A 16141-nucleotide genomic window follows, 5' to 3' on the forward strand; every position below is an offset into this window, starting at 1 on the left:
TATATATATATATATATATATATATATATATATATATATGAGTGCTTGATTTCTTGAATAATCTCAATTTATGAAATTTTCTTTAGTTTTCATTAATTAAAGAAAGTCTCATCCTTAAAAAAAATTAACTATTAAAGATAATTTTTGTATTTATTAAATTCCTCTATTAATGTAGTAAAAAATGAATTAATATTTTCATTCCATTTTTCTTAGTTGAATTTTTTTATAATTAATCATAAAATAGATCCAACTTTGCAACAAATATTCAAAAAACACCCTTATTTTTTTGGAAAATAAACATTCATTTTTATTTTGATTAAAATATCATGCGTATAATGTAAAGAGATGCATTGAAGCAAGGACATTATAGCTCTAATGAACTTTGAGGTATTCCTATAGATTACCCTGCTTACCTTGAGAAATTATTAGGTGCGGAGTGCGGACGGGGTGAGAACCGTCCGCACAGATACAGAGTACCAAGCGGTACCCAATGATACCGAGTGGTACCGAACGGTACCGAGCGCGGTTTTATACTAGCGTGCGGACGGGAGAAGCGGACGGTTCTCCCGTCCGCACTCCGTACCTAATAATTTCTCGCTTACCTTAGCTAATTAGGTGACAGTAGATCGCTGTGAAAAGACATTCAAGAGATGGTTGATATGTAGGAGGCCTAAGGAGCTAGAAATTATTTTGAGAGATTACTGGACGATTTAGAAGTGAATCAAGATATATTATATCATTCGATACACAATACTGACATACAATATAAAAAAAATGATGTGACACCTAATTCGCCTGTAGGTGATTTCTCTCAAAAAAAAAAAACAGGTGGAATAGGAGATTAAAATAAAGGGGTTGGTGTTGACCTAGGTAGATGATTTGAACTCTCAACTAATCAATTCATAGAGGAAGATTAACTAAGAGGTCATTTAAAATAATTTTTTTATTTATTTATATTTTAATATGAAATGAAAAAATGATCAATATTTTTTTTTTGTTATTTTTTATTGAACAGTGAAGATAATAACAATCTTTATTGCAAGACAACAGTATGACTAACAGCAATGACAACCACCTAGCAACCTCTTAGACGTAGGGGTGTGAATATTTGACATGACACGAAAATCCGACCCGGACTCAGACCCGAAAAATCCGGGTTGGACCCGACCCGATTTTAAAACGAGTGTGATGATTTCATGCTTTGCACATGCTTCATTAACTGTCGTGAAGATGGAATTCAGTATGCCAGAAGCCACATACTACACTAATCTTCTCCTTCCTCTCCAGAACCTGCAACTACAATATATTGTTCAAGAAGGTGCAAATTCCTAAATTGCACCTAAACAAGTCAATGTGTCAATAAATCATATAACTAAACACCCACCAAATTTATTTCTCTATATAATGTAGTCCATAAAATATATGTAAGATCAAGCACAATATTACAATCCTTTCTCAACAATGCACATTACAAACAACAGAACATAGCATTCCCACCAACTAAATATGAATGTGCGCTGTGGAATACATGAAAGAAAAATCTCTAGTAGAACATAGTAAAATCCAGCGCCAGTTATTGCAAGGAAAAGAACTCTTAAGGCAAATGAGAAATCTTAATGGCTAACCAGTTCGAGAGTGTCAGTTTTCTCTTGCAGGCTGAGAAGCAGGTTGTCGAAGCTCTTTTTAAAAGAGTCGACACCCTCAAGCTCAAGCTGAGCCCCAACCTCGTTCCAGTCAATACCTAACTTCTCAAGCGCATTATAGACGCCTTCGGCCTCGGAAACATTGGCGTCGATGGTCCTCGAGACAGTTCCATGGTCGATGAAGGCTTGCAAGGCCTGATCGGGCATTGTCGACACCTAAAACCAGACAAAGTTTGAGAAGAAAATAAGAAATTATGCAAATTATAGTAGAGAAATGTGTGCGGATGAAGGCTTCGTTTGGAACGGCTTTCTTATTGCTTCTTAAAGCAACTTTTTAGTAAATTTTTATACTAAAAAAATATTTTAAGCAGCTTAAATGAAGCCAAAGTTACAAATATTAGCCTAGCATGCAAACTATTTATCAAATTATCAAGAATAGGGTCCTATATTTGCATTGGACTTTCTCTCGTTATCTTTTAGCATATCCTAATCATCTGCATATGTCATAGACTGAAAATAGGGTAAGTAATTCAAATTTAAGGACATTCTCAAAAGGTTGAGAACATATAGGCATCAATTCATTTAATTAGATATGAAAAAAAAATTGGCTCAATATATTCTGGTTAAATTTTTTATCAAGATGAATCTCAAAACTATTAAATTTTTGTTCTGAAAAAAGTAAAAAAAAAAATCAATTTATTCACACGTATTATACTCACTTCAAAGCAACTTCAACAACTTTAAGAATCATCCAAACTAAATTTTCCTATTAGTTAATTGGAAAAAAATTGGCTCATGATATTTAGATCAAATGAGTTTCAAAATCATTGGATTTCCTTAAGATGAGTGCAATAAGGCAATTGATTGATACATTGCATATTTTATGTATATACGTGAAAAGGTTGGGATAGCTTTAGTGATAGATCAGATTAGAGAGAGTCGTCCTAGATGGTTTTGTCACATAAAATTTTGACCTTCTGATGACCTAGTTAGAAGAGCAGACAAACTAGAACTAACATATGTTAAAAAAGTAGAGGCAAACCTAAAAAGATTGGTTAGAAAGTATTAGAAATTATCTTTATTTACTAGATCTAAATGAGAATTTGACTCTTACTAAGACACAATGGAGAAAAAATATTCATGTAGTCAACCCCACATAGTGAGATAAAGGCTTGATGTTGTTATTGTTTTATTTTTTTGCAAAGCCAATCCAGCTTTTAGACACATACAGACCAAAATTTGGTACCCAAAATCCTACAAAGTTATTTTTCCTTTATCTCACCATCTCATATAAAGCAAAAATATACTATTTTTATCATAATTATTTACTATTTTTATGTTGATCAAATGTAGTGGCTATGGCAAAAAAAAGTAGCATAAATAGTCAAATACTCACCGTGTCAGGGCCGATTAAAGGATCAACATAAAGTGTGTCAGGATATGCAGGGTTCTTGACACTTGTTGAGGCCCATAGCAGTCTCTGCTTCTTAGCACCTTTCTTAACTAAAGCATCCCAACGGGGTCCAGAAAATTTCTTCTGATAGAGCTTGTATGCCAGGGTTGCTTGAGCTACAGCTGCCTGCATAACATTTTCGAATAAACACATGAAATATTCAAACACAGAGAGATCCAGTGGCAAATTTTACCTTTCCTCGGAGATTAAGTGCTTCAGGTGTCCCAATCTTTTCAAGCAGTTTATCCACAAGAGTGTCAACACGGCTGACGAAGAAGGATGCCACACTAGTTACCCTAGATAAATCACTTAGCCCAGACGCCTCAAGACCATCCAAGTAAGCATCAATAACTGCCTCATATCTAGCAAGTGAGAATATCAGCTGTAGGAAAAAAAATACATCTTCATGAGAACTTCAGAACATTACAAGGTAAAACCCTATAAATATTAAACTAAGCACATAGGAACAGCAGCATCCATCAGAGGTGGTACTCATAAACCTCTCCAGAACAGAAATCTGTACTAAGAAATTCAAGATTTTCTTCTAGCCCAGTTGCGCAAGTTTGGAAATATTGACAGGCCCTGAAAGACGGTTTATAAGGCCATCTTTCATTACACGGGGAATAGAAGAGGAGCTTAGGAGGGGATTTGGAATAACTTGGCCACAAATTTAGCGTACAAAATAAAAGAACTTTAGATAAAAATTGGCTGTGGTAATATACTTTTGAAAATTGATTAATAGATAGATGAAAAGCATCATTGAAATAAAAACAGCAAGAAATATTTATCTACATAGAGGTGGATGAATAAAAGATACCACAAGAGTCAGATAAAAATAGCTACACTACTCAATGAGGAAATAGACTAAGGCTTCATTTGGGACGATTTTTTTACTGCTTCTTAAAGTAGCTTTTTAGTACAAACATTTTAATTTTTATACTAAAAAGCTGCTTTAAGAAGTAGTAAGAAAGACGTCTCAAATGAAACCTAAATGATTAGCATGCAGGTAGCGTAAGAGGACAAAAGAGCTTGACCATAGAAAACCCTTAAAAAGTTTTAAGAAAATAGTGTAATCTTGGCTTGAGATATTGGCAATACACCAACAAAAGCTAAAAAATGGCATTCTAACAGATCTAAACATCCCAAAAAATTACATTCTACCAGATCATAACATATAAATTTGACAGGAGAGCAAGTAAGAAATTTCATGTAAGAATTACCAACATAAATTTTCTCAAAGATGAGTTTTAAGGGGTGAAACTTAAAGTAATAGAAAGAACAATAAACAAGCATCCTTTAGCATGGAAACTGAACTGTAGATATATAGGTTGGAAAAGCATATTATTGTAAACATACCGTAACATTGACGCTTATACCGTTGGAAATTACTTCTTTGATAGAAGGAACACAATCTGCAGTAGCTGGAATCTTTATGTAAACATTGGGACGACTAACCGCTTTGTGCAACCATTTTGCAGCTTCAATGGTACCATCTGTATCATTAGCAAGTCTAGGAGAGACTTCAACTGAAACATAACCATCTCCTCCATCTGTTTGCTCATAAATAGATTCAAACAGTTTGCAAGCATCTTGAATGTCCTTTATGACAAGTTCCCAATAAGCACTTTCAATATCGTTTCCTGACGCAATGAGTTGCCTGAATGTCCAAGAAAGGAGAACTTAGAGTTTGTGTTAAAAAGCATAACAAAAGATCCACTGTTTCCCCAAGTCCCACTCCTGCCAAAGATCTAGAGAGGTATAATTTAAGCAGGCCGGATATGACCCAAAACAAATAACAATACAATATATTTCAGATCTTCAGAACTTAAATGAATTCTAACCACTAATCCCTCTCTTCATCACCTGCTACTGTTCTGAAGCTTTCAAGTGATATCATTCATTCTTCGCATAAATTCATAGCAAATCAGCAAAAACAAGTAAAAGAAGTAATCTACTAAAGCAAAACTAGAAATCCGAAAATGTCTTCCCTAAATAATTCAAACTCAAGTGACTAGAATAGATTGATTAAAAAAGGAATGTGAACCACCCTTAGGTACTAGTGGAACCTTCACTGCTGCTTATGTAGAAGCTTTAATCTGATGACTTTAATCCGACGGAACATCACTGAGGAAGAAGCTTTTCCTGGATCATTTCCATTTACATCATTCTTGCACCACAGCAAGATGGATACTTCTTTTTTTTTTTTTACTTTAAATCCAACCTTTCCACTAATATTAGATCCATGACACTTTCAGAATAACTAATCATACGCCTAAGAAAAATTGAATAAAAGCAGTTTTGATATGTCATTTCTTTCAAAGAGCCAAACGAACAAAATATATAGTATACAAAAAGACTAAATAATTTAAAACTGGGATAGCTTAGGAAAAATAAATCAAGGTAAAGTTTTCATTCTAAATGAAATGAATTATTCTTTTCTTTTCCTTTATGTTGTTTATCATTGCCATAATTTCATGGTTACTATACCTTCGTTCCAACATACAAGCCATGTTCACACTTAGTCAACTAGACATGAAACTCCTTTCCCTACCTTCACAAAAGCAAACAATTATTCCAATATCTTCCCAATATATCTAGGAATAAACATTGCACTTCACCAATCAAAGCCCTCCTCATTACTAGACCTAGCATGGGTTGAGTGAACACCTTGTTTGATCGATTCGACCAGAGAAAAAACCAAGCTTAAGCAAGTTTTAATAATAAGTTCCATGTTGACCCAAATTATCTAATCTGTTAGAATCCAACCGTTCATGGTGCAAAGGATCTGACGGCCACAGAGTGAAATCCGTGGGAAGCTCTCATGAATCACATTGAAACACCTTTCATAGATGGGCAGCTGATTTAGGAAGAGTTATATTTCATTATTATGTAGTTATATGTTTCCTTATTAAATATCTTGTATATATCTATATATAGGGATGAACTTATGCAATAAAGTAAGGCTTTTCTTCTCAAATTCCTAGTTTTAACATGGTATCAGAGCCAACGGCCTTTATTGCCATGGAAAGGCCGTGGAAGAAAGATCCTAGATCGCCGAAGGAGGACAAGAGGAAGAAGAAGCCACCGGAAGACAGAGCTGGAAGCCGAAGGAGAAAAAGAAAGAGGAAGGGATCGGAAGAGAAGCCAAACCATGCGAAGCCTGTTGCGACTGCCTCATCCACTGTCGACATGAAGAAGTCGAACGGAAGTCGAAGCCGAAGGACAACACAAGGCTCTCACCGCGTCTAGTCCGCTTCCGATCCGAGCCGAACAACCTGCACCCTAGCTGCACTAACGCCGAAGCCGCCGCCAACCGAACACCCGCCGCCCGTGCGTGGCTCCCGCTTGCAGCTGGAGAGGCGGAACCGTGCGCGTTTGCGATCGAAGAGGCACAATGTGCGTGCCCTAGGTACCCAACCCGAGTCCTTTAAAGACTCGGCTTGGCCCGGTTCAATTAACAGGGAAAATTTTGTTTTATTTTTCCAAAAAAAATCGAAATCGACCTTTATTGTCGAATAGAAAAATCTTGGAAGTCTTCATTGCTACCAAAAGACATACAAATAGTCTCAATTACTATCATAATGTCATAAATCAATTCCTCACAGAGCATTGACCAAACTGAGGAGTCGATGGTATACCAAGGACGACGTAGCCTCCAAAGCATGCAACCTTCCTATCGTCTAAATAGGAATAAACTACCTAAAGTGGTCTCAATTTGTGAAGACTTACTTGAAAGGGAAAGGGAAAGTACACCAACTCCTTGGAGGAGGACCAAAAGGAGATCCTAAATTTAGAGTGTGGGATGAAACAGACTCCATGATTATGTCATGGTTGTGGAACTCCATGACTCTAAAAATTAGCGATACATTTATGTTCCTTTACACTGCAAAAGACATATGGGATGCTGCTAGACAGGCCTTCTCCAAAGCTCGAGATGTAGCTCAAATCTTTAAAATTAAAGTCAAAGTTAGAAGCACAAAGTAGGAGAGTAAGACCGTGACGGAGTATGCCACCCTTCTATAAAATATGTGGCAAGAACTTGATCACTATAGATGCGTAGAAACCAGATGTTCGGAAAATGCTGCGATCCTAAAGAACTTTATTGAAAAAGATAGAGTTTATGATTTTATTGCAGGACTAAATATAGAATTTGACCAAGTTAGAGTCCAAATCCTTGGCAAAGAGGAGACGCCGTCACTCAATGAAACCATTTCTCTCATCCGCACGTAAGAAAGCCGACGAGGAGTGATGTTAGCACCAAAGGTTGTTGAAAGTTCAACAATGGTGATGAGCAAAGAAACATTGAAGGAGAAAGGTAAAGATTTCTCAAAATTCAAAGACAATTACTTACTTTGATGCAGTTATTGCAAGAAATCAAGACACACAAAGGAAATTTGCTGGAATATACATGGAAAACCCCCTAGTAAGAGTGGAATCAAAGAACTGAAACAAGTCAGCCCAACCCAGAAGCACAGTCCAGTCTTGGAGAATTCAATAAAGAAGATATTGATAAACTGAGATGACTCCTGATATCTCTTGAAAAACCAAATACATCCTCTCACTTGCAGTCACAGGACCAGAAATCGGGGAAGACAATTGGACGTGCTAAGGAGAGAGCTGGACTGTACCACCTTGAAGAACTGTACAAAGTTTCCACTATCATCCTTTATTGCTGATATAATCAAATCAGCCTTTATTGTTGATACAAGCAAATCAGCCTTTATTGCTGATCAAATCAGCCTTTATTGCTGATCAAATCAGCCTTTATTGCTGACATAATCAAATCAACCTTTATTGTTGTCAAATCAGCCTTTATTGCTACTATAACACAATGCAACCTTCATTACTGGAAACCTGAGGAACACAAAATTCCCACCACCGGCCTTCATTGTCGGAATTTTGAGGATAGGTTCCCATCATCGCCTTCATTGTCGGTTTTCTCTTGTGTTTGTTATCCTATCTATAACCAATGCAGCCTTCATTGCTACCCTGCTTGATATAGCCTTCATAGCTATCATTTGCAGTTGTCACAATATCTGAAGCTAATAGAGGGCTATATGGTGCACCAAGGAACTTGATAACTCTACTTTGTGTGATTAATTACCAAGCTGGGAATGAGATATATGTATTACCAGCTTGAGGGGGAGTGTTAGAATCCAACCGTTCATGGTGCAAAGGATCTAACGGTCACAGAGAGCAATCCGTGGGAAGCTCTCATGAATCACGTTGAAACACCTTCCATAGATGGGTAGCTGATTTAGGAAGACTTATATTTCAATATTATATAGTTATATGTTTCCTTATTAAATATCTTATATAGATCTATATATAGGGATGAATTTATGCAATAAAGTAAGGCTTTTCTTCTCAAATTCCTAGTTTTAACATAATCAAATTGCAATTTTAGTCAAATTTGGGTAAGAATATCCCCATATGACACAACCCTAACAAATATCATTATTGGACTACACCAGCTTATTCGACTTGAAAAATGCTTAGACTTGGCCTGAACTTCCAACCCGATTACCGGGTTGAATCAAGTTTGGGCAATGCTCCAAATTGATCCCATCCATTATGAGCTAAACCAGCCCGCCTAGTCCAATACCCCTCTCTACCCATCACTAATCACAATTTAATCCTAGCTCACCGCTACACAACAACAAACCCTTCAACTTGTCAACATCCACCTCAAACATCTCTTTATATTTCTCTTCTTCTCAATTTACCTGCTAGTTATCAAGCTGTGTACGAAAAAGAAAAATAAAACAAGTGAAGAAAGAAAACTCTACTATTTTAAGCCAATTTAATATCAAAGTATTATCAAGCCTCCTTCATAGATTAATTTGATATCAAATCGGGACTCAATCACATGGAAAAATTGCAAACGAGTCACCTGAAAAAAATCAGATTTCTTATTTCACTCTTCCTGATCTCTAACACTCCAAATCTTCCTTAAAGAAGCCTACCATTCCCTAAAATCCTCTAAAAAATAATTCTTGCTTTGACTAATAATAATAATATTATTATTATTAATAATTTAAAACTCAACCATGCTTCCTTAATCATCCCCACGACATAAGAATTTTGACCATGTGACCTAACAAAATTGATTGAAATTTATTGAAACCTCATTCAAATCTTGAATCCAAAAAGGACCTACACAACTGAACTCAATCCTAACTTAAACTAAGGACAACTTGAATCGTCTAGCCAAATTGGGTAGACAAACTGAACCAATTCACTAGACCAGTCAAACTCAAATCAGTTCAATTGAATTCATTCAGATCTAATTTACTCAAACTGGCCTACTATCCACTTTGGACTAACTGGCCGAAAAGAAGAGAGCATCTTCTTCCTTTCTTCTGGCATCCTATAAAACTCACGACAAAATTTAATAGAGTTAGGTTTCTTCCTTGCAGCAACATTAGTTAAACATTGTATATACATTGCAATTTAAAGTATTTGAAACCAACATAAAAGTTTAGATTGACTTTTTTTTTAATGACAAAACTAGTTTCATGCATAAAAATTATGCTAAAATATTTCTGCTAAAATACATAACCTTATCAAATGCGTTTTCTTGCTTTGACTTGCTATAAACTGAGGAGTTGCAAATACTACAAATTTCATGTCATGAACTTAACTTAGTTGATCTTACTATTTATCTTAACACTAGCATAACCTAAGTCAATAGCTAAATATGCCTTTAAATTGTATTTACAGCTTTACATTTCGTTCAATTAATGTGTATAGATTACATTTCCTGCTAGCTGCAGCTTTACTTGTTAGCATATCTGCATATTATTACTTGATACATACCATCATGACTATAGGATGGGTTAGAAATAATTAAATACAAGGCAGAGAACATTGACCAAAGGCTTAATAAAGTCATTAAGCTTGAAATATTTGCTTAGATCATGCACTGCACAGTCTGCACGGTAAGAATACTTGTATAGATTAGTCAGTGTTAAGTTTAAGCCTACTACTATTTCCTACAGGAATCAAAGCCATAGAAAGTACCATAATCTCCTTTATAATGACAATTTTGTAGCTATCAGCCCTCAAAAACACAACAAGATTTCTTAAGCATATCAAATCCATTCTATGTTGATGATGATGATGATAATACTATTGATTCTCACTCTCTTGTCAAAAAACAATATAAGAACAAATATTTCTTAAGGTCAATATCATTCAATAGCTAAATCTTAAACCATCCCACTTATGATAGATCTTTTAGAAACCCCAGCATTAATCTTACTAAAGATATTGAGGACAATAATCCCCTTCCTATAATGATAAAGAAGAATATTCTCAGTTATAAGATGAACCTACGAATCTGAAACTTGATCGTGCACTTGTGCTTGCACCAATTCTCTACTTTCAATTTACATACGAAACTAATTTAGAACGAGGCCAAATCCAAATTCAAGTTCGGTTGGTTTCTAATAAAGTTGTTTGTTTAGTTGAGTCTTTCAATAGACTTTTACGTGAATATTTGTTATGATTCATCTCCCTATTGGTCATCAAAACATTGATTTTCTCTTTTGATATATGTCATGAATCTAGCAAATTACAATAAAAATTGTTTGAGTTTTGCCAAATAAAAACCATTTATCAAGGAAGTCTTTAATAATATCATCCTTTATCAAGAATAAATATAATGTGATTTAAAGCCAAAATATCGGAACCTTATTGTCTAATAATTACTCCCAAATCAGCTATTCTATTTAAAAGTAGTTGCCAATTTTAAGTCCTGCTTGGATTTTGCATCCTTTGAAGCTTTTTCTTTTTTCCTTTGAAGCTATCTATCCCTTAAAATGACTTTTAGGTCCTCCTTCATTAAACTTGTATTCATCATATTTGATTCTTCTTCATTTTCTATTATTCATTTTCCCGAGTTATTTGTTGACTATATGAAAAAAATACCATACACACTGCAGATTCAAAAGTTATCAACTATATTAATTCTTATATTTGTTGATATGGAATCAGACTATACTATAGTCATATCTAGCATATATGTGCTTGTACTCCACCAAAATAATATTTTTTACAAGAGACTCTATGTCATACTATTACTTAATAAAGCTAGAATTTATTGTGTTTCTAATTGCTTTTTCTTTTAAAATTAATGTCACTCCTTATTATGCTGAGGATTTGTTACCTAATCAGGCCACTTTCAGGAAGTTTTTGCATGTTCTTGGGGTGTATCAGTGCTATATCTGCAGTTATTTTAGGTGATGCATGCAAAGTTTTTGCATGTTCTTGCAGTGTATTAGAGCCTTGTCACTACATTTTCTAGATGGGATCAATGATGGTCCTTCTCAACATTACAACCCCAAGCTTGTTAAATGTCCTATCCATTCTTAATGATATTTAGTTGAAGCATAGATGTTGCCTCCTCCTGATTTTTCTAATTGTATTACCACTTCCATTCTTCGGAGTAAACTGATATGTAGCTAGAGGGTTGATGATAGACAAGTAATCTATACTTGTAATTCAAAACTATAAGTTTTTTCCATGCTTGTCATCAGTATATAGACCTCAATTGGTCGATTGTTTGATATGTTGGGAACTGAGTACTCACGTATTTTAGTATTTGTCTGGTACTTTTTAGTCCTTGTACTAAAGAGTTAATCAAATAAATGTTATGCCGGTCCAGCTTGGACCGGCTCTACCTGGACCGGCCCAGCCGATCCAGTTCTATAGGCGACGGACGCAGAGGAGCCGCGCGGAAGAGAGAGGGAGCCAGGGAGTGGGGTCCACTTGCAATTCAAACATGGGTTAAGTGTTTTTGGAGGGAGAAGGAAGGGTAGAGTAGTCCTTTTGCTTTTAATTTGAATTAGATTGTATTAATAGGGAGTTATGAGGGGATTAGGTTTTCACCTTGATTTTGAATGAGTTTTGTCTTCTAGGTTTTCTTGCTTGGGCTCTTGGCGTTGCCGGAGATTGTTGGAGAGTTGTTCTTCCTCTCGAATTGAAGAACATTGTATCTTGCTTTGGTTTTGTTTGTCTACTAGTGGAATACAATTGTTACTATTGTTTTCCCAACGTTTTCTCCCTAGTTTCTCAGATTTTCCATTGTTTGGTGGCTGTTTTCTATTGAAAACAGCGGAATAATTGTGTTTTGGCGAAGATCCGATAGGAATCACTTGGAATATTCAAGTGGTCTCTATCAATAACTTTCATCTTCTGGCTACATTACATGCTTATGGACCTTCTTGTTGTTCAAGTTTCATTTATTCAATGCCTATGGACCTTCTTCTTTCCAGCATAAACCTCCATAATCAACTCAAAGTGCACCTTTTCAGCCTCACCTTCACAAATAGCAAATAGCTCCTCCATCTCTTCTTAATATCTCCAAAAATAAACTCTGCATTACATGCCAGCATAACCCACTTCGTAGTTACCTAATCCCAAAACAATCCATTTATTTCAATACTATACAGCCACAAACCCATCCATCCCATGGGCCCCCATCTCTAACTTCTCTTAAATTACTAGTTATGCCCAAGATAGACCATACGTTTCTCTCGTCTCACCAGCAAATATGAAGCTTGCTGCAAATAAAAATCAAGTAATCAAGACTATGTTAATTACAACATCAGTCGGGTAGCAAAGAAATCATAGAGAGCTACATTGGGTGTGGAATAATTGAAAAGCTAAAACTAGTATGTGCTAGACCAAGGGTACTGGAAAATTATTATAACAAGGAAATTGGGGAATTGAAACGATTGATAATAAGTTAGCAAAATTAATGTGGTTGTTTGGGCATGTACGGGTTGAGGAGGGCATCCAAATTAAAAAAAGATGCGTATTATTGTAAAATAATTAGAAAAGAAAAATAGACAGACAAATGTAACACAAGTAAAAGCTAATACAAAAATACATGCATAAAATAGAGTTAGAATAATTTAGCACACAACAAATTTGAGTAAATCATAATGCAGCCCACTTTGAAACCTCTCCTGCTACTTTTAGCTCTTCCTGGGATTCACGCTTTCAGATGACCTCGTTAGAACAGGCCACACAATGTGAAGATTGGTTGTGCTTAGATTGTGATAGTTAGAATCCCATACATGGCTATGTATATTCTTAAATTAACTACTTGTGTTCTCTGATGTGGAGTTTTCTTATCCTCTACTTTCATATTCTCCTTTGAGGCGGGTAATGATCTCATTTGGAAGTATACTTTGTAAAAAATGTTTTCTTTTCCAAATAAAAAAGAGGGTCGGTTTCAGTGGGATCCTATTCAATAGAAAATATTAAAAAAAATATAAACGCCTAGAGCAAAATACAAAATATCCTTTATGATTTAGGACAAAAATTCTAGCATCTGCCAATCAAATGATTCAAACTAATTACTAAATGTTAAAAAGAGGGCATGAAAAAGATATGCAATTATTAGATCTACAAACTAAGCAAGAAAACATTAAAAAAAAAAAAGATTATATTTGTTGAGTATTACCCGAATTGTTCATCATAAGCATTGGATGACGAGATCGCCTTCTGAAAGATCTGTCATAAATAAGATAGAAAACTCAACACCAAAATGATTAAACGGATAATGAAGGCATGTAAATGTTCATGCAAATACAAACACCCATGTGACACATGCACAGTTTGACATTCTAGAAGCTCTGATATCTAAGAAAAGCATAAACATATAGCATATGACTAATTAAATTACCGTTGGATTGCTGGTGACACCCCTAACCCCACTAGCTATGAGCGGCAAAAGATCTGTAACAGGACGGCAGAGATTATCATACCACGGTGATTGTCCTTGGCTTTCATATAGGTCGTGGAGGGTTGTTCGCTTTGTCGTGGATCCATTTCCATCTTGAGAACACTTCACACTGCTTTACGCAAGAACAAGTTATCCATCGGAAGAAAAAACTTAACTAATCTCGGAGTGACAACAATGCAATACCCAAATTAAAGGGAAGAAGAAGCAAAGTAAAACACAATCAACAAAAGCAAATAGTACGACCTCAATCTGCATATAACATGCAACTCTGACTAGTGGAATACTTTCTAGCAAAGAATGGAGATATACATAGCCCTTACTTTTGTAATAACATAATTTTTGTTGAGCTTTAAAGGTAAATTTTATAGAACATAAATTAGCTTAGCTGCAAAAAATGAAAATGTTAGAGAAAGATTAAGAATGCTAAGATGGATATATGGCATATCTTGGTAATATAGATTGAGAAATAATTACATCAAACAGATGGTGGAATCGGCACTGAGAGAAAATAAGTCAATGAAAAATAGACTTGATAGTTTGAGCATATACAACTAAGGGTACAAAATATAAAAATAAGGCAAGTTGACAATATTTCTGTCGAAGGTTTATAAAATAAAATGGTTTAGCCAAAATTAATTTGGATTGAAGTCAAGCAAAAAGATTCGTGCACAATAGTTTTAAACCTCCTGTAGCACTCAACAAGAATAAATAGAGGATTTATAAAGCCAACCCAAATATCCAACAAAGAACTATTGATGACGATCATGCTGATGATGAATTACTTTTTCATTCACATTTCCAATTTATAGAAGTAAAGAAATTTCCAAACATTTTTTCAATAACAAAGTTATCACTAAAGGAATCTTCCAGCTTCAAGGTATTGCATTATTTGGGTATCAAGATCCATAATTAGCTTAAGGGTCCTTTACATTAGCCATGAAATGGTACTAACATGCTCCAAATATTAGCATAAGGAGACAAATACTGAAATTTGTCATCTTCATGTCAATACAGAGTCGTCAGGCCCATTACTATAACGGTATGAAAAGCAACAATCACAGTAACTTGTTCCCTCAAAAAGTACACAAAACTAACTTCCTCGATCACATATTGTTTGTCCTTCAAACCTTTCAAACCTACCTGACATGTATAGTTGCTTCTAACTTCGCTTCGCGAGGAAGTCCAGTTCCTCACCATTAATAAAAAAATTTACCTTTTTACAATCCTTAATTATGCATCAGCATCCTTACAACTGCCCAATAGCGGGAAATGGCTCGGGGAAAAAAAAGGTAATTTTACCATGCATTGGTCAAGAAACATTGAAGAGAAAAAAAAATCCGGAAGATAACAGCAAGAGAAACTCACATCAAGGAGAATCCCCCGGCGCGATTTCCGCTTACAGAAAGGCTCAAAGAAGAAGAGCGCCGCCCGATCGGAGCCCGCAATCGGAAGCCAACAGAAAGCTTGGGCTCTGACGATCGGGATGCCGTCGAGGAAAGCGAAGCTGCGCCCGCAAAACTAGAGCAGGTGAGCTTAGATACCGAAGCCATAGATCCCAAAGAGAGAAGAGAGAGAATTTAGGGCTTTGGGAGAGAAGAGAAGGACATTAGGTAGGAAGAGAGATCTGTTTATAGACCCCCCGCCACTATTGGTCGTTGGGAGGGTTGGTAAGAGTCGGGCCGCCCGTAACCTCAGTCTTGATGTTGATTGAGGATTTATTTCTACATTTCCCAAAAAAAAAAAGGATTTATTTCTACAATTCGCAGTAATATATATATAATTTATATATTAAGATATTATTTAGTAGATATAATTTTTTTTATAAAATCTAGGACCAAGGTGGAGATTGTTAGATATTTGTTCATAGATTTAGGTTTGCTTTTGTGTAGGTGTCTTGTTTGGCATGTATGACCAATAGTGTTGCTCTTTGTATGGCTTTTTGTGCCTATATATAGGATGTCTTTAAGCTTGTAATAGGCAGCCAATGGAATAAAGAAGTTTGAAGCATTTTTGGCTCACGGTTCTCTCCTTCTCTCTTCTCCCCCCTCCTCTCTCCCTCTCTAGATCTTGCAACAAGAAGATCTCTCAACAAGATCTTCCTCCCTAGTTTCTACATTTGGTATCAGAGCCCTGGTGGCGATCAAGGAAGGAGGAAGTGTTCTGTCAGAGAGAGGAGGTGGTGGCTGCCGGTGCCGCGATCGGAGGCGACTTCAGCTCGGAGAAGGAAAGCCGGAGGATCTTGGTCCGGTGTGCGGGGTTTTCACGTGAAATCGGGTGCTGGGTTGCCGC

The 16141-nt window shown here is 35.8% G+C and overlaps 1 protein-coding gene across 2 annotated transcripts; it reads right to left on the bottom strand.

The window, feature by feature from the left end:
• Positions 1-1367: 1367 nt before the first annotated feature.
• On the bottom strand, positions 1368-15502 carry LOC110096380 (transaldolase). Of its 2 annotated transcripts, none has more exons than XM_028695307.1 (7): positions 15218-15502; positions 13793-13964; positions 13571-13620; positions 4453-4753; positions 3290-3478; positions 3040-3222; positions 1368-1859 (listed from the first exon to the last, which is right to left on the bottom strand). In XM_028695307.1, exons 1-7 carry the CDS (start codon positions 15400-15402, stop codon positions 1614-1616), a joined length of 1326 nt encoding a protein of 441 aa, XP_028551140.1. In that variant the 5' UTR covers positions 15403-15502; the 3' UTR covers positions 1368-1613. The 2 variants fall into 2 exon arrangements, with proteins under 2 accessions (XP_028551140.1, XP_020677954.1); XM_020822295.2 differs by having other exon boundaries at positions 13793-13961; positions 15218-15498.
• Positions 15503-16141: the final 639 nt, after the last annotated feature.

The sequence above is a fragment of the Dendrobium catenatum genome, unplaced genomic scaffold (assembly GCF_001605985.2).
Source record: "Dendrobium catenatum unplaced genomic scaffold, ASM160598v2 fragScaff_scaffold_621, whole genome shotgun sequence".
Lineage (NCBI taxonomy): Eukaryota > Viridiplantae > Streptophyta > Magnoliopsida > Asparagales > Orchidaceae > Dendrobium > Dendrobium catenatum.